Raw genomic sequence first — 17,800 nt, 5'->3', positions numbered from 1 at the left:
CCTGTTTCATGCGTCAGCCAGTGAAGATTGCATCCGTGCTGCTGTGATGCTTTGTTTGCTGTCCTGCCTGACAAGCTCTTGGCAGGGTTTCAGCTCCCGCGGATGGCAGCTGCTCCACAAGGGACCAAAACAGATTCAAGCTGGATGTTATTATAGGGAGTTTCATGCAGATAGAGCATGGGACTGGAGTCCCTTTGGATGAGACTGGATCATGGATGAGATGAAGCAAAGATGCCCAGAGGTGCTACCAGGTATAATGGGACTGGCAGGTGACTGCAGTACTGCACACCAGGCTCAACTCCTCATCCCATCTCCCTCAGGATTTATATGTGACCTCATGGTACTGGGAAAGCAGAGGAAGCTCACCATTGCTTAATGCAGCAGCTTGCCAAACGCAATCGAGTTTGGATGCTGAAGCATAACCGGTAGAACAGGTCCCACAACTGCACAAAACTATGTGGGGTTTTCTTTCCCCCTCCCAGAGGGCGCTTTCCCAGAGGGTCCCAGGAAGAGACAGGGATGTAGGTGTGGGGTATGTGTCTGTCCTTCACATGAAGCCTGTCAGCAGTGGAGAAAACTGCAGTGGGGAGGAAAATGGTTACCATAAAGCTTCTCCCTCCACTTCACCAAGGGACTGAAACCTCTGAATGAGGAGTATTTTTCACTGCTGCCCCCCATCACTCTCAATGGCATTTCAGTGACACATGGGGACAAAGGCTGCAGCTAAAAAAGTCTCCAAGCCCTACCAACTTCTTGTAAGAGACTCCATGGTCTGCAGTTATGGGGGGTAAAAATTACTTAGGTAGCTCACAGGAGCAAAGCCAGCTCTGCTTCAAATGTCAAAAGTAGGCAAGCTTCAAGGAAGCCCATCCATTTCCCACTCCAGCCCTGCCAGCCTTGTGGCAGGTTGAACTCCCCTCCCACAGGTCTGATCTGAAAGAGAAGCTGGGCACCATTAGGAGGACAGGCCAGAAGATGCTCTTGGCCATGGACATGGCTCTCATGGTACCTGTGTTCTCCTCGGACTGGTTGAAGCCACAGATCTGACAGATGCTGCGAACCCATTTGTTCATGTCGTCCTCAGTCTCAGCCACCAGGTAGAAGGTCCTGTCACTTGTCTTGATGTCAAAGATGTAGCTGTCTTGCAGTTCCTTCTTGTTGAAGGTCAGGCCCGCGTCCACTTGCTCGCAGAAATTGAGGTTGATCACACGCAAAGGTTTCTTGGAGTGGTCATTTTTGTAGTACTCCAGGACGTCGGGGTCGCCACTCATCCGACCACTGCGCAGGACGAACCAGCGTTTCTTCCATGCCTGAAACCAAGAAAAGAGGAAGCATGAATCCCATCACTGAATCTGTGAGAGCGAAAAACCACTACTAGGCACAGGGTGACACAGAGGGACACGACACTTCTCCATCATGGGATGCTTCGGGATACTGCTCAGGACATCCCTGCAAGAGGTGCATAGACTCAGCTCAGTTCTTCATTTCAACACTAAAATCCCACTGGTTATCCAGGAGAATTAAATACTGAAATAGTATTGTAGCATAAGATGACCCCAAAAAGGCTCAGAGTCTTGAGGCTCAGAGCAACCCTGCTCCTACCCTACAGCCCAGCCATGCTCCCAGGACCCAAACACCCTTCTCTCCTTGATGTGAAATAATCTGTGGAGTGGCAATACCAGCCATAGCAGTGCCAAAATGCCTTTCAGCAGCTTGGAGTTGCTCAAGCACTTTGGACATAGCACCCTTGGTGGTCCGACCTTCAAAGAAACTCCTGAGAGTATCATAGCATGTGTCTGCAGATACCAACCATGCCAATCCCATCTCTGTTTAAATGCCAGGATAGAAAGACTAGTAAAATCAATAGGGAACTGGTTTGTTTTTTTAAATATCAGGAATAATGCCAGGGAGGTCCATGGAGCATCCAAGCTTCGTTTGCTTTTCAGCATCCTTGCCTCCCTGGCACGTAGGTAACTCCTTAGCAAAGAAAAAGGTTATCATTGATTCTTCCAAGCACTGCTGACGGCAGCCCCTGGCCAAACCACTCATGGAATGGGCTCAGAGGGTTACGGAGCTTGAAGTAAATCAGTAAAATAAATGTCAGCCATCAGCCCTGGCCCTGAGAGCTGCAGCCCTACTGCTCTCCCTATGCCAAATGCATCTGGGAGCCCACAGGAGGGGGAATAACCACAATGATAATATGCCAAAACTTAAATTACATGGAAAACTGTGTGGTGTAACTCCCCATCCTATGGGATGGACAGTGGGTTTTTCTGGGGTGTCCTCTGCATGAGGATCATGGCACCTATGTGAGGGACGCATGGGTTAAGGGACCACCTTGAGCTGCTCTCCACTGCAAGAGGTCTGCTGCCTTGCAGAGGCCTCAGGTCCCAGGGCCTATGGAAGGAAAGGACTACATCTAAGCATGGTCCTAAAAACAGTTTGTTCAGGATGTCTTTGAAGGCAGTGAAGGTTTGAGAGGTGCATGTGGATGATTGGGGCGATGTGGATTATTACCTTACCAGTGCTCCTGCATTACCTGACACACACCTTGGTTTTAACCAAAGGATGCCAAAGCATGCCAATATGATCTCCACCATCCCACTCTGGTTGTGGACCTTTTTTTTTTTGTAATGAGATTTACCTCATTTAAATTTTTATATATGTAACCAGTTTTGGAATTCATATGATTATAAGAGGTTAGGTGATGAGGAAGCACATGATGTCCCTAAGAAGGAGAACCAAAAGCCACAAACATCTTTAATACCCAAGAGAGGCAGCAGGGTGAGCGGTGTGCTGGGTCCTCCATGATGCTCCCTGGGTGCTGACCACAGCCCTGTGAGGCTTTGCATATTGGTGAGGGACACGTGCTAGAACTCAGCCAGCCAGCTGCACCAGGATCCCACAGTTTTGGAGAATTTTGTGGCTGTAATAAGGGTAAGAAATGCCTGCAACGTTTTCCCTGAACAGTCTGATTCACACCATCCTTCTCAAAGGCTTGAAAATAGCTTTTGGTGGTGTCTTTTAGATTTGTAACCAAATTAGTTTTGCACTAATTCTCAAACCAGGTCCTGGTGCCAGGAAAGCAACTTCAGTGCAATCTTCTAAAGGCAGCGAAGCAGCAAATTGCTTAGCAGGAGGACGTGCAAGGCTGGCAGATTTTAGTTTAATCTAGGAGACAGTCACCCACTTCTCATCAAAATGTCTGTTTTTAGATGAAAAGCTAGACACACAGCAGAGCTGTGTCCATCAGGGAGGGAAAAAAACAATTTCACCAGGCAGCAGCAATAATTTGCTAGTCTATCTCCTCAAAATGGTTCACCCAAATCCTTGGAAAACAAACTCATGAACATTTTTTTTCTAGTTCTAGGTGGAAAATGTCCCACTAGCTTCTTCCTGTTAGCACTGAGTTATTTCTTTGCAGCCACTTAGCAGGGCTAAGACATGGACATACATCAGTGAAAGAAGATGCAGTTGTGCAACCACATGAACCATCACCTGAATGAAGACACATCCAATACCAGTTCCAGCTGCTTAGCTCGTTGCTTTCCAACCATTTGGAATGCAATCTTACAGCATCCCTTCATGGCTGAGACATTGCATTAAAAAATCCACGAAGTACAGAAACCAGACTCCAGAATTTAGAGTTCTCATGGAAAAACAGGAGGAAATGCTGCAAGCAAGGCAAATGATGCTACCACAGCTTCTCTTTTAATCACTAATGTGAGAGTCACAAGTTCTCCAATTCTCTTTGGTCTGTCTGATAGCAATGAAAAGCCCCACACAGTCAACATTTGGCAGAGAAAATAGTATAACACCCACAGTCTGGTGGTATTGAAAAAGTTCTAACATAGGCTGATTGAGAAAGAACGGGTCTTGTCAGCACAAAATTTCTTGGGAAGCTTCAGGAGCTGGAGTATCATTGGAGGATTGCGACCACTGGACAGGGCAGCAACCCATCAGCCTGGGATGACCACCCAGTCCACCTCTGCAAGGTTGCCCTCCTGATGATAAAGAGTCACTGGTGTTCTAAAACAGCTTCTGACCCAGAAACAGCTCATGGCAGCAGCCTCTGGAGTGCCTGTCCTGGACAGGTGGCTGCAGGCAGCACAGCTGGAGGCATCTCCCACCACACTTCCCGGCAGCAAGGCCAGCCGTTCCTGCCTCCTAAGATCAGCTTCTGAGCCAGAGGAATAAGCACTGATCACTAGAAGAGAAGTAAACAATAAAGAAATAGCCAGGAACCTCCTTATTTTTATAGAGATTTTCCCCATTTCTTTGAATTTTTGAACATTGAGCTCAGCAAGCATATTTTATTTCTTCCCTGTCGATTTCCTATGTCTTCATTAGGAACAGGGCTCAGCTTGCCTATTTACCAATTAAAAGCTATCAATACCATCCAAATCTTCCACATTTAGGCTTCCCTAGCATATCACCTTCCTGCAAGAGGGTGATTTAAGGGTCTACTGATCACCACCTATGACAGCAGTAAGGTGTATGTGATCCATATGTGCACAGCAATCTCAGACAATGCCAAACCAGAGGAGGATGCAACTCCATGTGAACGCATACGCTCTTTCCAAGATCATCATCTCCCGGCATGGGGCTGTGATGACCAACATGCACTTCCTCTTCCACTTGAATTTTCCTTCTCTCCTTACTTCTATTTCTTCATAGCTCTTCTGCAGCCCCTGTGGCCATCAGTTCACTCCTGCCAAAGCAGTGTGCCTCACCAACACTGGTGTGAGCCAAGGGCTGTGTTTGTTTAACAGCTTTACAATGCAGAGTGGCCAACAGCTTAAGAGCCATAAAAGAGTTGGTGCCTTTGCAGCACAGACTTCCAGCTGTGTGGTCCTTTGCCTGCATCAGGTTCCTTCACAGTTCAATTACAGCTGCCAAAGGCCCTTAGTATCACTGAGAAATATTTTGACACTTGGCAAGTATTTCTTTTTTGTTAAAAAAAATGCCCATGCCCATCCATCATGCTCCCATTGCAATGTGAATCCTCCTTGGGTACTGAGAACTGTAACTGCTGCTTGATTGCTTTCCACCTCAACAGTGCTGTGGTAAGTTAAAGTTTACAAAACTGACTCCTTTCCAGCTGGATGCTACTTGGAGCTGGTTGTTTTATGGAGAGTTGGGTTGGCAGAGATGAAGTTGTGCTTCTGGTTCATTGGCTGAGTGTGCTTGGCAGGGATGCTCTGGGGGGCTCAGGCAGTGGTTGGGACCCTTCCTGTCCCTTCTGCTGTGTGAGGAAGTGGCTGCTCTTGAGCAACTGAGATACCACCACATCATACCATACCATAGCATACCATACCACACCACACCACACACCATACCACACCATAGCATACCATACCATCTGCCTACCACCACCATACTATCTTCCTACCACTCCTTGAATGAGGTCCCTCATGTCCCCTGTGGCTGTCCTGATGTCACAATGCTGTAACAAAGCTGGTGGCCTCAGGGCAGAGAATCTGGGGCCTCCAAGTACCCAAATGCAATTCAGGACAGGCCAGACAGAGGCTTTATTAACTATGATTATAGTGAGAGGACATTTGGACAGCATCTTCCCTTCTGATTCCCCATTCTCTGCAAAGTGATTGCAGATATCCAGCCTACATGTTGTTTCCAAAAAAAAGGAGGTGAGGAAAATTGTAATTTCAATGTTAGTAAAGCCAGGTATCCATCCCCGAGGAGCTTGCCAAGTGCCACAATCCTAAGAAGGAATCAAATAGTGACAATATGGAGAGATGGCTCTTGGTGGGGCCTATAGGAGTGGTCCACCCAGTATTATTTTAGCTCTGAAGTGAGGGGTTGGAAACAGTCAGAGACTGTTAGCTTTGAGTTGAAAGGGATGTTCTTACAATCAGGATAAACTCCTATATTTCAGATCTCTCAAATGTGAAATATTATAAATTTTACCAACACACCCTTATAGCATATGTAAGGAGAAGAGAAATATATATTTCCCAGGAAATCTCTCTGCCCTGTTCCTTTTCTCCCTGACATCAACTTCATGCCCACCAGCACTGCACACCACCAATGTGAAGTAAACCTTCCAAAATCTGATCTGACACAAATCACAGGGTCTAATCCAGGCTGGCAGGCAGGATGAGCGACCTAGCCATGACATCAGGCAAATTTCTCACACCGGGATGAAGCCACAGAGTGAGCGATTCAAGGAGGAAACCCCACGGCAGGGCGAGCAGGTGCTTGTGTCCCAGATTTGCTCAGAGCCAGAGAAGCTCTAGGTGGTGCAGGATAGCTCCTGTGTCCCTGTGGCCACCAGCTGCTGGTGGGGATGCCACCATCTCTACAGAAAGCCAAGAGTCTGTCCCAGCCAACAACCCCCCAGTTTTCACTCTGCAGTGCAAAGTGGTCTTGCACCCCATCAAGCACGTTCGCCCTCTGGCTCCTGGCACATCTGGTGTGGCAGAGAGGAGTTTACGCTTCAGGAGCATGTGAGAAGGACTGCAGTGCCTGGAAAGGTCTCATTGTTCTTCCCAGTCGCTGTGTCCCCCTGATGCCCTCTCCAGTCTGCTACCACTTTAGATATCCTGGCAAGATCACCCCTGGGAAAGGGAGACAGAAATAATGGGGGTATGCTGAGAGCATGTTTTGGGGTGGCTTGGGCCATTCAGTGGTGTTACCGTTTTTGCCATGTGCAACAATTACACTGACAGTAGTTGTTGTACTGTGTTACCCAGCACCGGAGCTGATCCTGCCCTAGCAAACCCATCCCCGCAGTCCTTTAGAAGGAACATGATCCCCTACTGTGGCTGGTGCTACCAGCATCAGCGAGTGAAGCCCCACACAGGAGGATTGTAGAGTAACCTATTGGTGACCTGTATAATAATGTTGTCTTCCTCTGTGTCCTTGGGGGCTTTTTATCTCATCTGATGGACAGAAGGATGTTGGTTTTATTATTCATGCAAGAACACCTCTCCCCTCCCTGTCTTAGTGCTAACTCAAAGGAAATGCGACTTGGAAGTAGATTTGTAAGCAGCAAGGAAGCCTCCTATGTCTGCTCAGGTAACAGTTCTGCTGGCTGATTGCTGTCACATAGCCCCTATGTCCCCAAGCCCAAAAACAAGCAGGAGCTCCCTGAGACCCACTCTTGCCCTTTCAGATCCCCCACACTGTTCTCTAAGCACCTTCTCCTTGCCCACTCCCCGCACACAGCACCTTTCCACACGGTGCTGGGAACAGAGAGGTCCCAACCCCACTCCTCGCACCGTTCAAAGGAATGGAGACTGTTCCCTGCTAATCACATGCCTGCTGTGGCCACGTTCACAGAGAGTTCATTAGCAGCATCGCTTTGGGGGAAGCTTGATTGGCAGCGTTAATAACGTCGCACCACAATGGCAAGACCCTGCAGGGCACAGGAAACCTTGTTGGGGTACAAAGAGGCTCTTCCTTGTTGAAGGATTGAGGGAAGGTGATACAAAGAAAAAAAACCCCAACCCAGTGTGTATCTCAGGCTGTCAAACTGACCTCCCCTCCTGGTATTTTTTTTCCCGGTGTTGGAGGTGTAATTAGGCTTCAGAGCACACGCTGAATCGCTACGTGTGAAATTCACCCAAGGGCAGCACGTCCTGCACCGAGCATCACTCACGGCTGGGTGAGATGGGGTTTTAAGGAGGTGAGGCACAAACACAGACTAAAACCTACTTGCAAGACCATTTAAAAACCTACAAGCTTCAAAAACAGCTCCTGCCACCAGAGATGTTTGCTTACCAGGGAAGGAAGGGTTTGGGACAGATTGGAGCTAAAGGTACACTGGTGTGAGCTGGAGGACCTGCTCCCCACCTCCACCCTCTGCGAACGCAATGGGCGACACAGCAGTGACACAATGTGGAAAACATTTCCCTTTATATTTATTTTATGGGAGCTCTCTGGTTGGAAAGATTTCAGTAGCTCTGTGCTGCATGATCAATCTTAGGAAAATAAAGATTTCTCTCTGGGACGCGAGGGCACTGATAGCATTTCTGATGGGACTTAGGAGCGCCTGATTAAGGATGAGAAAAACAAAATACCAAATAGTGAGGTTGTACTTACATCACCAGACAAGCTGTGACTGTCTGAGAAAGAGGTACACAGGGGAAACCCTGGGGAGGGCCAGGAGTGCTCCTGTCTGGAGGGTGTAGAAAGGATGGAGCCAAACTCTACTGGGAGAAGCATGGGGACAGTGTGAGAGGCAATGGGAAAGTTTCACTAAATGCAAGGAAAAGGCTTCAAAGTGAGAGGTAGGACAAAAAAAAATCCAGATGGGGTGATATTCAGCCTTGGAGATATTCAGAACCTGCCTGGACAAGACCAGGAGTGATGTGATTTACCTCCAGAGTTGGCCTTAATTTCAAGCTGGCTCTGTCTTGAGAGCGAGGTTGGTTTGGAGATCTCCAAAGGTCCCTTCTGACCTGTTATCTCCAAGTCTAAATTACTTTTCCATAATTAGGTCCAGCTCCTAGTAAACTTGTCATATGGAGACCTGATGAGACCACTCAGACCCTGAGTCCCGATGTGGGATCAGCGCAGTCACTCATTGCACATCCATCTGCAGCATTTAGTATGAGAAAGGGCAGCACTGGCATTTTTCAACTCTCGTTGAGTAGAGTAACCTTTTCTGGATAATTCCTTCTGCTGAAAGCTGCGTGGTGCTTTTGCAAGTGAGAAGGTGCTGGGAGAACAAGGGGTTCACAGGACCGGCCTGGACCCCAGCTCTTGCCTCAGGGTTAGCTGTAAATGGTCCATGCACGGAGCCTTGAACGCATCCCTGCTGCCGTGCATGGACTTTGTTATCTGGAATTATTTCCTCCTATTCATCCGTGTTCTGTATTCCACTCTGTTGTTCCTAGTCGAAAACTCTCCCACCGCCCTGCTGTGGCACATCCTTTGTGGGATACTGGAGCAGCACCCAAAGGAGGTACAGGCAGATGGGTGGGTGTACCTGCGTGGGGACAGACAGAGCTGGTGCCTCCCTGGGGATCCGCAGGACACCCAGAGAAAGGGTGAGATGACACCACCATTACCTCTGCCCTAAGCCCCCATCAGCCAGCCCAAGAAAAACAGTACAAGAAAAGGATCACATCCTATAAAAGCAACATTGCAGGCAATGGCCCCGGGGTCTTGATGGGATTGCAGCAAATCTCTAGTTGACTATTTAGTCTGGGTCTAATCCAGAAAAGGAGTGCCACTAAAAGAATTTTCATTCTTGGCCTTGAGGTGCTTTGTTTTCAGCAATACTGGTCCGAAGGGCAATTCCTATCCTCTGTATCTGCCTTGGATGCATCCTGACTCGACACTGGTGCAAGCGACAGAGTGATGGCACTGCTGTATTGCCTCACTGAGCACAGGCATGTGGTTCTGCCACACGAGTGATGAACTGAGCACAAAGCTGCACAGTCCGTGTCCCCCAACATCTCCATTGCCAGCACAGCACCGTGGGGGCTGGCTTGTACCTTGTGTCCTCTTCGAAGGCTGACAGGATATGGGGCTGCAACAATCAAACAGGACGCCCCAGCAGCCCGTGATGTGATATTTTATTTATCATATATATCATATATTACAATATTACAGTTATATATATTTTACATGATGCATATTGAGATCGATGCTCTTCAAGTCTGTTTGCAAAACCCAGCTGCCACCGACTACACTCAATCCTGTGGAGGTGACCAAGAGCTGACCAAGTCAGCCCATGCCATGCGAGCACACCACCAGCAAGAGCAGAGTTTATTTTGCTTTTTCAACTTTGGGTTTCTGGAAGCAAAAGCAAACTGCTTGGAGATTTTTTTTTCCCTCCTGAGACTCTGGTATCAGTCTCTGATAAGAGCTTTCCCGGTCATTACACAAGCAGGGCTGGACATGGGAACGCAGCATAAATAAATGACTTGGAGCACAGCATTTTGATAACTGAGTTTTTCTAGCTTTCTGGTCTGAGCAAGACCAAAATAAATTCCACAGCAGTGTCAGCAATTTCCTCTCCCCTGCCCCTAGCTTTGGGCTACCTCGAGCTGCTACCCTCATTGCCCAGAGAAGCTGTGGGTATCCCATCCCTGGAAGTGTTCAAGGCTTTGACAACCTGGTCTAGTGGAAGGTTTCTGTGCCTGTGGCAGAGGGGTAGAACAAGATGATCTTTAAGGTCCCTTCCAACCCAAACCATTATATGATTGTATGATTCTATCAACATGGATCTGCCCAAAAAACACCCACACCATGTTGGCAGGAGCCACAGTTCCCCAGACTTCCTTGGCAAACATACACCAGTCTCTGCCCACACAAAACTCATTGCTGGGATGCTTCACCCAATGAGTGCCCAGTGATGGGCTTCACTGGAAAAACAACACCACTGCTCATCTCCCCTCTGCCTCCTCCTGGAGGTTGTGGCTGTTCTCCAACCCTGTGTCACCTTTTGCCAGCCCTCTGTGACATCCACGAGGATGTTCAAGAGAGAATAAGGTTTACTTTCACCAGGCTTGGGCTTGGTTGAGAGATATTTTCCAGGCAGGGCATTGCATTTTGGGGTTTCTTTTGTCCCACATCCATGAGCATCCATGGTACCCTAGAGGGAGATGGGGAAGGGGCTGCTTTATTCCCTACCAATGAGCCCTTTCCAAACCCTGAACACTGCTTGTGTTTCAAAGCAAAGCTGATTTAAAGCAGTACTTTTGAACAAAGAAAAGAATCTGAAAAAGCCAATTTAAGGCTTAGTTTTAATCATTTGGAGATAGGCACCCATGTCAGCTCTAGCAGTTGAATCCTGTAATTAAAGTACTCTGCCCTCAATCTCTCAGGTGAAGGCAGATAGAAATACAGATGGACATAGATCTGGATATCAGGAATGAGAGGTACGTCAGAATGCTTTCCCCTTCCCTTGACATGTCACTTCCTTTGCTTAAAGACTGCAGAAAAAAGTCCCTTAAAAAGTGATATTGAACATCTTCTGAGCTAAATAGAATCTACGCACAGCAAAAATCACCATCCCATTTGGTTTGCTATGATAAGCTGGAGATACTGTGGGGCTGAAGACGATAGTAAGGATGTTTCTCTGGTGATCTAAAGGACTCTGGCTAGTAGCAGGATATTTGGGATCGGCTTGTCTTTCCAGGGATGGTTCCTAATTTTAGAAAAGTTCCAAGGCTTGTTAATTTTTAGCAACTTTAATGAGCTGTCTCATCATCTGTAACCATCTCCAGCTCGACTAACCTCTGCAGGGGGAGAAATGGGCCTTATCAGGCTCACGCTGAACTCACAGTCTGCTAGACAACCCTTTGCACCTCCTCATGGTAGCTGGTTGGGTGACAAGGCCAAAGCCAGCATCACATTGCTGTCACAAAGACGGCAACAAGGAAGATGAAAGGTCTGTAATGGCTTCTCTGCAAGGAACTAATAAGTGAGACAGGACTCCTCAGTCTGGAAAAGCGTCAGGATAGGAGAGATGCTGAGGAAACTCTCAGTGGCAGGGAGAGGGTGGTGCAGATGACCTACTCACTCTTGCCTAATACAAGAATGACAGAGATATAGGAAGGTAACAGGAGCCAGGCTCTGGGCACACAAAAGTAGACTTTCCTCAGGCAACACAGGAATGACCTTGCTGAAGAATGCTCAGGAGGATTCCAGTTTAGCTGGCCCCATTTGGAGACTGAATAAAGTCACGGAAACAAAATCCCCCCCAAGGTCACTGAGGGTCAACATGTGTGATGATGGAGGTCCGCAATGAAAACTGTCTACAACAGGGAAAATATTAGGAGGAGGAGAGAGTCTTCCCTAGATGCTGGTTTACTGACCACTGTGCAACATTCAACACTAAGAAGGACTTGGGATTGACTCTCTACGGATGTTCAAATGTGCCATACCTGGAAAGGGCAAGGGAGGCAGCACTGTCCACAACAACCCTCGTGGCAAAGCCCAACCACCACAGCTTAACATGATGCCCTGGCTTTGCTCCAGGAAACATGGGTGTTTCTATTTTGGCAAGACAGAGAGTCAGGAGGTTGTGAGGCTAAACACATTAAATGTGGGCAAAAGTGAGAAATGGAGCCAAAAGCTGCTATGAAAAAGACAGCTCCGTGGAGAGCAGCACCAATGACACTCACCTGTCCGCTGGTTTCTCATGGTTTAGTTGATTTTAGGACCTGAGGTTCATTCCTACAGCTTAAAAGGGCACCCTGATGAGTAGATTCCCTGATGCTTCATAATGTGTAAGCTCATGTGAAAGCCTTTCCTTAGTTAAAAGAGGATTTCTCTCCTTTTCCAGTTCACCCTTTTAGATGAAACTCGTAGAAACCTAATTATCTCATCCTTGTGTCAGGCCCCTCTGAAACCTGCTGAGGGATTTACTGGTTTCCAGGAGACTCTCACAGAAGGCACATGAACACCCAGACACTGTCCGAGGCTCTGCATCAGCCGTGTGGAGCTCACAGCCCTGACCAGGCTCAGGCAGTTTGGCTCATGGGCTTCAGGGCAGCAGAGTACTCAGGGTACGCAGGGGGACAACCCCAAATCTGCACCACACAAGGGTGTGCTCTTCCAAAAAACTAATCAGCTTCCAGTCTAAGCATTTCCATGACAAACACCTTTCTGCAAAACATTCATGTTTCCTTTCTCCCTCTTTGGCATTGAAATTAGTATCCAGGTACTCTAATATATTTTGCTGCTGTTGTACATAAGGAAAAATAAATACACCTCATACCCCTTCATTTAGACATGAAAGGTCACTGTAGCTGTTTCTGACACAGCCTCAACTCACATCAGAAGCTGCTCGTGCAGTTTCTTTCCACCAAACCCAGAAAACCCTGCATTTGGTGATTCACTGCCCCTTTCCGTAGGAACAATCTCAATTTCTTCTCCTTTGATGTTCAATTTTGCATTGGGCTGTCTTCTAATGTATTTTTTTTCAAATGTGCTCTGCTTGCCAAGTGATCCAGACTGCCCTGTCTGATGAATTTGTCTTCAACATTTACCGTTTAATTACCCTTTGTGCCACCGGCAGCTTCTCCCCGCAGGAGCCATTGGAATTGCTCCACTTAGGGAAATGCTGAGACCTAGTATTAATCCCCGAAAAATGGCACAAAGAAGAGCCACATTTGTGGGTGACGTCTTTCTGGGACCTGTCAGGTTTTAATTCACTTGCCATGCTCTTGGGGCTGTATGGACTGCCCTCACTACGCTATAGCTGCCTTTAAGAGACCAGGGGGCTACACCACTGGGCCAAGATTGATGCTGGGCATCGACCTATTGCTGCCTGGGGGTCTCTTCTGTACATTTCTTCTACCTTCTAGATTTGAAATAACTCCCTTATATTAGAATTAACCTAATCTCTTTTACCCCATATCTAGAAAGATGTTGTCTTCTTTGTCCATGCTTTGGTGGAAAGACAGGAAGACTGCTGCTTCCTGGACCTCCGGAAGCTTCCTTGCAGGAACTTTGCATACTGTTCTGCTCAACTTTCCCTCAAATACCAGACTTTGAAATCTCTCTAAGGTTCTTCAGTGAAGGAAACCCTTCCAAAAATCAAGGGGAAATGGCCACTGAGAGTTTCAGTTGTGGCAGAAGGCTTTAGGAGATGCAGCCTCCAGAGACCATCCACACAGAATCTCGAAGAGAGCAAGTAAAGCCCTTGGTTTCCTTGCAGAAAGAAAGACCTTCCCGAAATGGTAGCACCTCAAAGACAGATGACTAGGGTCTAATGGATGTTGCAGTAGCATATGACTGTGTATTGGCAGAGTCTTTCATGGCCTTCAGGAAGAGCAGCCAACAGAGTGCTGAGGCACTTTATTAACCACATGTCTGCCCCAGCCTTTGGCTTCTGCCAGCAAACAAAGCCTGGCAAAGATATTTCAGAGTTCAAATAATCTATTTGGCTTTGGGAACTCAAACACGTAATGGGTCACTTGATCAACAGTAGTCTGGTTTAGCCAACACAGATGAGGAGATCAAACGGATGAGAAGATGGCCAAAGATAGCCTACTTCTAATGAATATTCATGTCAATATTGTCTTCTAAAAATTAGAGCCTGTAGAAACCCTTGCAGTAGTATATTTGGGATGCTACAGGGTTTCTGGTCATTCCTATTTCCTGCTTGACCAACAGCACAGTCAGGACATCAAATACTGTGACTTTGACCTGAAGAATGCCCACAAATTTGGCTGAACAGGGCAGAAAAATAACCTGGGATCATGGTAACAGATTGCCTTCTTTAAAGACTTCTTTAAAATCAAGGAAGCCAAAGGGAAATAAATTGGCTGAGGTGCTGAAAAACACTTCACAATAGCCAAGAAGCTACTGGATCAACAGGACTGTTTAGTGTGACTTCTGTGGATTAGCCTTTTTCCCTTAAATTTAAATTATTCCATTAAAAGTGGCTGCAGACACACACAACTGAGGTAGTCTACCGCTCCCCCTGACTGATCACACAAGTCTCATTGTTTCGGAAATCCATCTGGAAGTTCAGCTTGAAGCCCGTGCTCTTCAGGTTTCAGAGGAGTGGACAGGAGGGTGGGCACTGATTCCATATCACCACCAGTGCACAGCAGCTCCTCCATCTGCCTGTTAATGTATGTTGAAACATGGCTACATGGCAACATTTATATCAGTGGATTGAAATGGGTAGGTCTGTCTTGGCCTGACAGCATGGATATGGTCATCAGTGGAGGATAATGCCCATCACCTCTCCCTCCACTGGAATCCCAATGGCCACTGACCCAGCTATTGACCCCATCAGTAGCTGAAAAGTCTTTCCAAAAGCAGCAAACCTCTCTCCTTTCATGTATTATTAAAATTCTCACTGGTTAATTTATTAGGGTACTTTGCACTGGGAAAAATGACCTCTTTGTTGACCCACTTAAACATGCTCCACTCCAACACAAAACAGTCAGAATGGTAGAGATGGGGAAGTTGTGCACAGACTGACGTCCTTTGTCTTAGTGAGACAGCTCCAGGATGGAAGGGCTGGGACTCCCTGGCACGAGAGCAAAGGGCTAGACACAAGCCTTTACAGACCAAACCACAAAGGAAACATTCAGCCCATACACCGCATGGACACAGCCAGAGAAACAAGACTTCCTGGTCCTCCTTCCTACACAGCACTCATCCCTTCCTGAACCTGTGGGTTTGGGGAAGAAACCTTCATTTCTCCCCACGTTGCCTCCTCTAACAACGCAAACGGAAAACATGATGAAGGGTGGTGAACAAACCCATCCGCACATGGTGGGATTCACAGGGCTCATGAGGCAGTAAAAGTGCATCCTGGACATTCTCCAGTCAAACACGTCCAGACTGCTCCCAGGTTTCTCCAGCAAGGGAATCACTAGATTTGCTCCACAGAAATCCCTGATTCAAAACTAACATGTATGGGATGTGGGGGGAGCAGGGCACTGCTGGGCAAAACTGGATAAGTCAAACTGACAGCACAAACACCACTCAGCACCAAAAGTAGTCCTGTAAGTGAAATGAGCAGGATTAGCTGTCATTAGGTCTTGTTTTTCCATTAGTGTCACAAAGATAAAGCTGCTCTCATCCCAGAAAGGTGGCCGGCAAAGTGCTCAGACTCTACAAGACTCTCAGGTTATTAGAGAGGGCACAAAAGCTCCATTTGCTTCATCATCGAGAAAGCACCTGGAAAGTGCAGCAATGACAAAAAGATGCCACAAGGTGCATTCAAACCTTGCGGGGTTGGGAGCTGCATCCTGTGCCCTGCTCACTGACCTGACTATCATACTAGCTTCCTGCTAGGGAGTGTTTTAAAGCTCAAATGCATTTTTGTGGCTCATTCTCATGTGATGCTCTTTATCTCAAGCAACTGAGCTGCCAAATAACTTTGATACTAAAGGGGTAAGCAAAGAAAGGTTCATGAAGACACCTAAAAAGTGTCCCAAATTTCACCCCTTAGGAAAAGATCCAGAGGGAGACCTTGGAGATATACATTAATCCCTGATTATTTTTAGTTTCATAAAGCTCACATATCCTGGGTGTTAGCTGAGCTAAAATACACAGAATGGGACTGAACAGAATGAACTGCAGTAGAAAGCTGAACGCAAGATTGGGAGGTAGGAGTTTGTGAGATTCGATGCTGCAGCTGCCATTAATCTGTCAAAAACCCTTGGAGAATGGGGTTTTACCCTGTTGCGTCGCTGTTTTCCAAGTGTCAAATAAAGACCCGATCTCAGAAGGATGTTACAAAAAATGACTGAACTGCTATCTGCAAAAATACTTTGGGGGTGGAAAATGGAGTTATATGATGGGTGGGGAATAATTTTTCTGCCTGCACCAGTTCTGCAAACCAAGAGGTAGAAAACAGCGCGTGGGAACCTGAACCTGCAGCAAAGAGGGGTGGAAAGAGCAGTAACTGATGAGTTTTATTGCAGGATGTGTTAATCATCCCTCTACAAGAGGGACTGGGATGGGGGTGGAGGACTCGGCAGCTGGGACTTGAGATGCATTAGTACTAACTCACATCTGGAATCCATCCTGGAACAGGAACACAGTGTCTGGACCAGGCAGGCCAGAAGGAAATGTTCTTTGTGGCCAACCTTCCTGAAGGACCTGACCTGCTGGGCCTTTGGAGGTGCCCCTCAAGTGACCTGGGATTGGGGACTACCACAGATGCTTTCCAAAGGGAGCGGGGAGTTTCTCTGAGTGATTTGCTCAGAGGCTTTAAGGACTGGCCTGCCATAGGGTGCCAGGGAAAAACAAATCCAGCTCTCACAAGGAGTCCTTGTCCCCAAATTCTTTGGCAAGGCAGACTAAGTTTGGTGGTCTGATGGCTCAGGTGGGTGCATAGTAAGTTGAAAGATGTTTTCCCCTCCGCTTTGGAGTGCTGCACCTCCATCTCAGCATTTCTTCATTCGAATTTTCCTGCTTATCTGATCCCACTTGCATGTCTCTCCCACCACTATAACTCTCTGTATTTCAATGCAGTTTTTCCTAGATCACAGCAGTGAGCGGGGGACCAAGGCATGGGCATGGGCGTGATCAGGGACTGCATCTACAAATGGTAAGAGAGTCACTGTATTCCTGCACAGGACCTCATTTGCAAACCCCTTTGGAGGCATTTGTCTTTTTAAAGCAGCATTACTAAAATATGGGACCTCTCTGGCTATGCTGGAGAATGCACCTGGTACATGGCTTTCCTGCTCCACCTTGCACAGGTTGTTGGGTTTGAGAAAGATGGGAAGTCTACACTGGATTGAATTACCTCAGATTCCTTGGCTGCATGTTTTTCCAAGGATACGTATATAACCCTGCGCTCTGCAAATGTTCGAGGCATTCCTTATTACATTACCTCCTGATGCACAGGGGAGCCCAGGCTTTCCTTTTTCTGGGTACTTCCAAAACCCACCATGCATCCCTGCACTCCCAGTCCAGCCCAGTGCTGCCCCATCATGCTGCAGAAGCCTGCTGCACATGGTTTGTGTTGACTCTATGGATGCCCTTTGCAAGCTCAAGTGATTTCTGCAGCTGAGTAAATAGGAGCGTAGCCCATTGTGGATCCCTGAGCTGTATACACGTGGCCTCCTCACCGTCCCACCAGCAAGGATGAGAAATGAGGACCCTGCTGGGTTCTCCACCCTGAACAAACACTGGAGACCAGATCTCCTTCATAGCAAGGGTGGGCTCCGTGTAGCCACAGTGCTCCTGATGACCACTATTAGCATCCAGAGATGCAGGAGAAAGTCAAGACACCAAGCCAAGGATGTCTCCTTGCTTAAGCCACCATGATCAAGTGAGAGACTGTAACAGCAGGAGCACGGAAGAATGAAGATTGGGGAGGTGGCAGCAGGACTAGGTTGGGCTT

The 17,800-nt window shown here is 47.4% G+C and overlaps 1 protein-coding gene across 2 annotated transcripts in view; it reads right to left on the bottom strand.

Moving 5' to 3' along the window:
- The window catches only part of GAB2 (GRB2 associated binding protein 2), a 92,947-nt gene that overhangs the window by 38,699 nt on the left and 36,448 nt on the right, over positions 1-17,800 (bottom strand). For both annotated transcript variants that reach the window (XR_007902973.1, XM_051778617.1), the window contains exon 2: positions 1,010-1,310. Coding sequence is in view for 1 of the 2 variants with exons in the window: in XM_051778617.1 (XP_051634577.1) it covers positions 1,010-1,310 (301 nt within the window). In the remaining variant the exon portion in view is untranslated. The remainder of the gene's footprint in view (positions 1-1,009; positions 1,311-17,800) is intronic.

The sequence above is a fragment of the Manacus candei genome, unplaced genomic scaffold (assembly GCF_025592945.1).
Source record: "Manacus candei isolate 608988 ecotype Guabito, Panama unplaced genomic scaffold, ASM2559294v1 h1tg000014l, whole genome shotgun sequence".
Classification (NCBI taxonomy): Eukaryota; Metazoa; Chordata; class Aves; order Passeriformes; family Pipridae; genus Manacus; species Manacus candei.
Note: the sequence above shows the minus strand (reverse complement) of the source record. Positions and strands in the feature narration are given on the sequence as shown.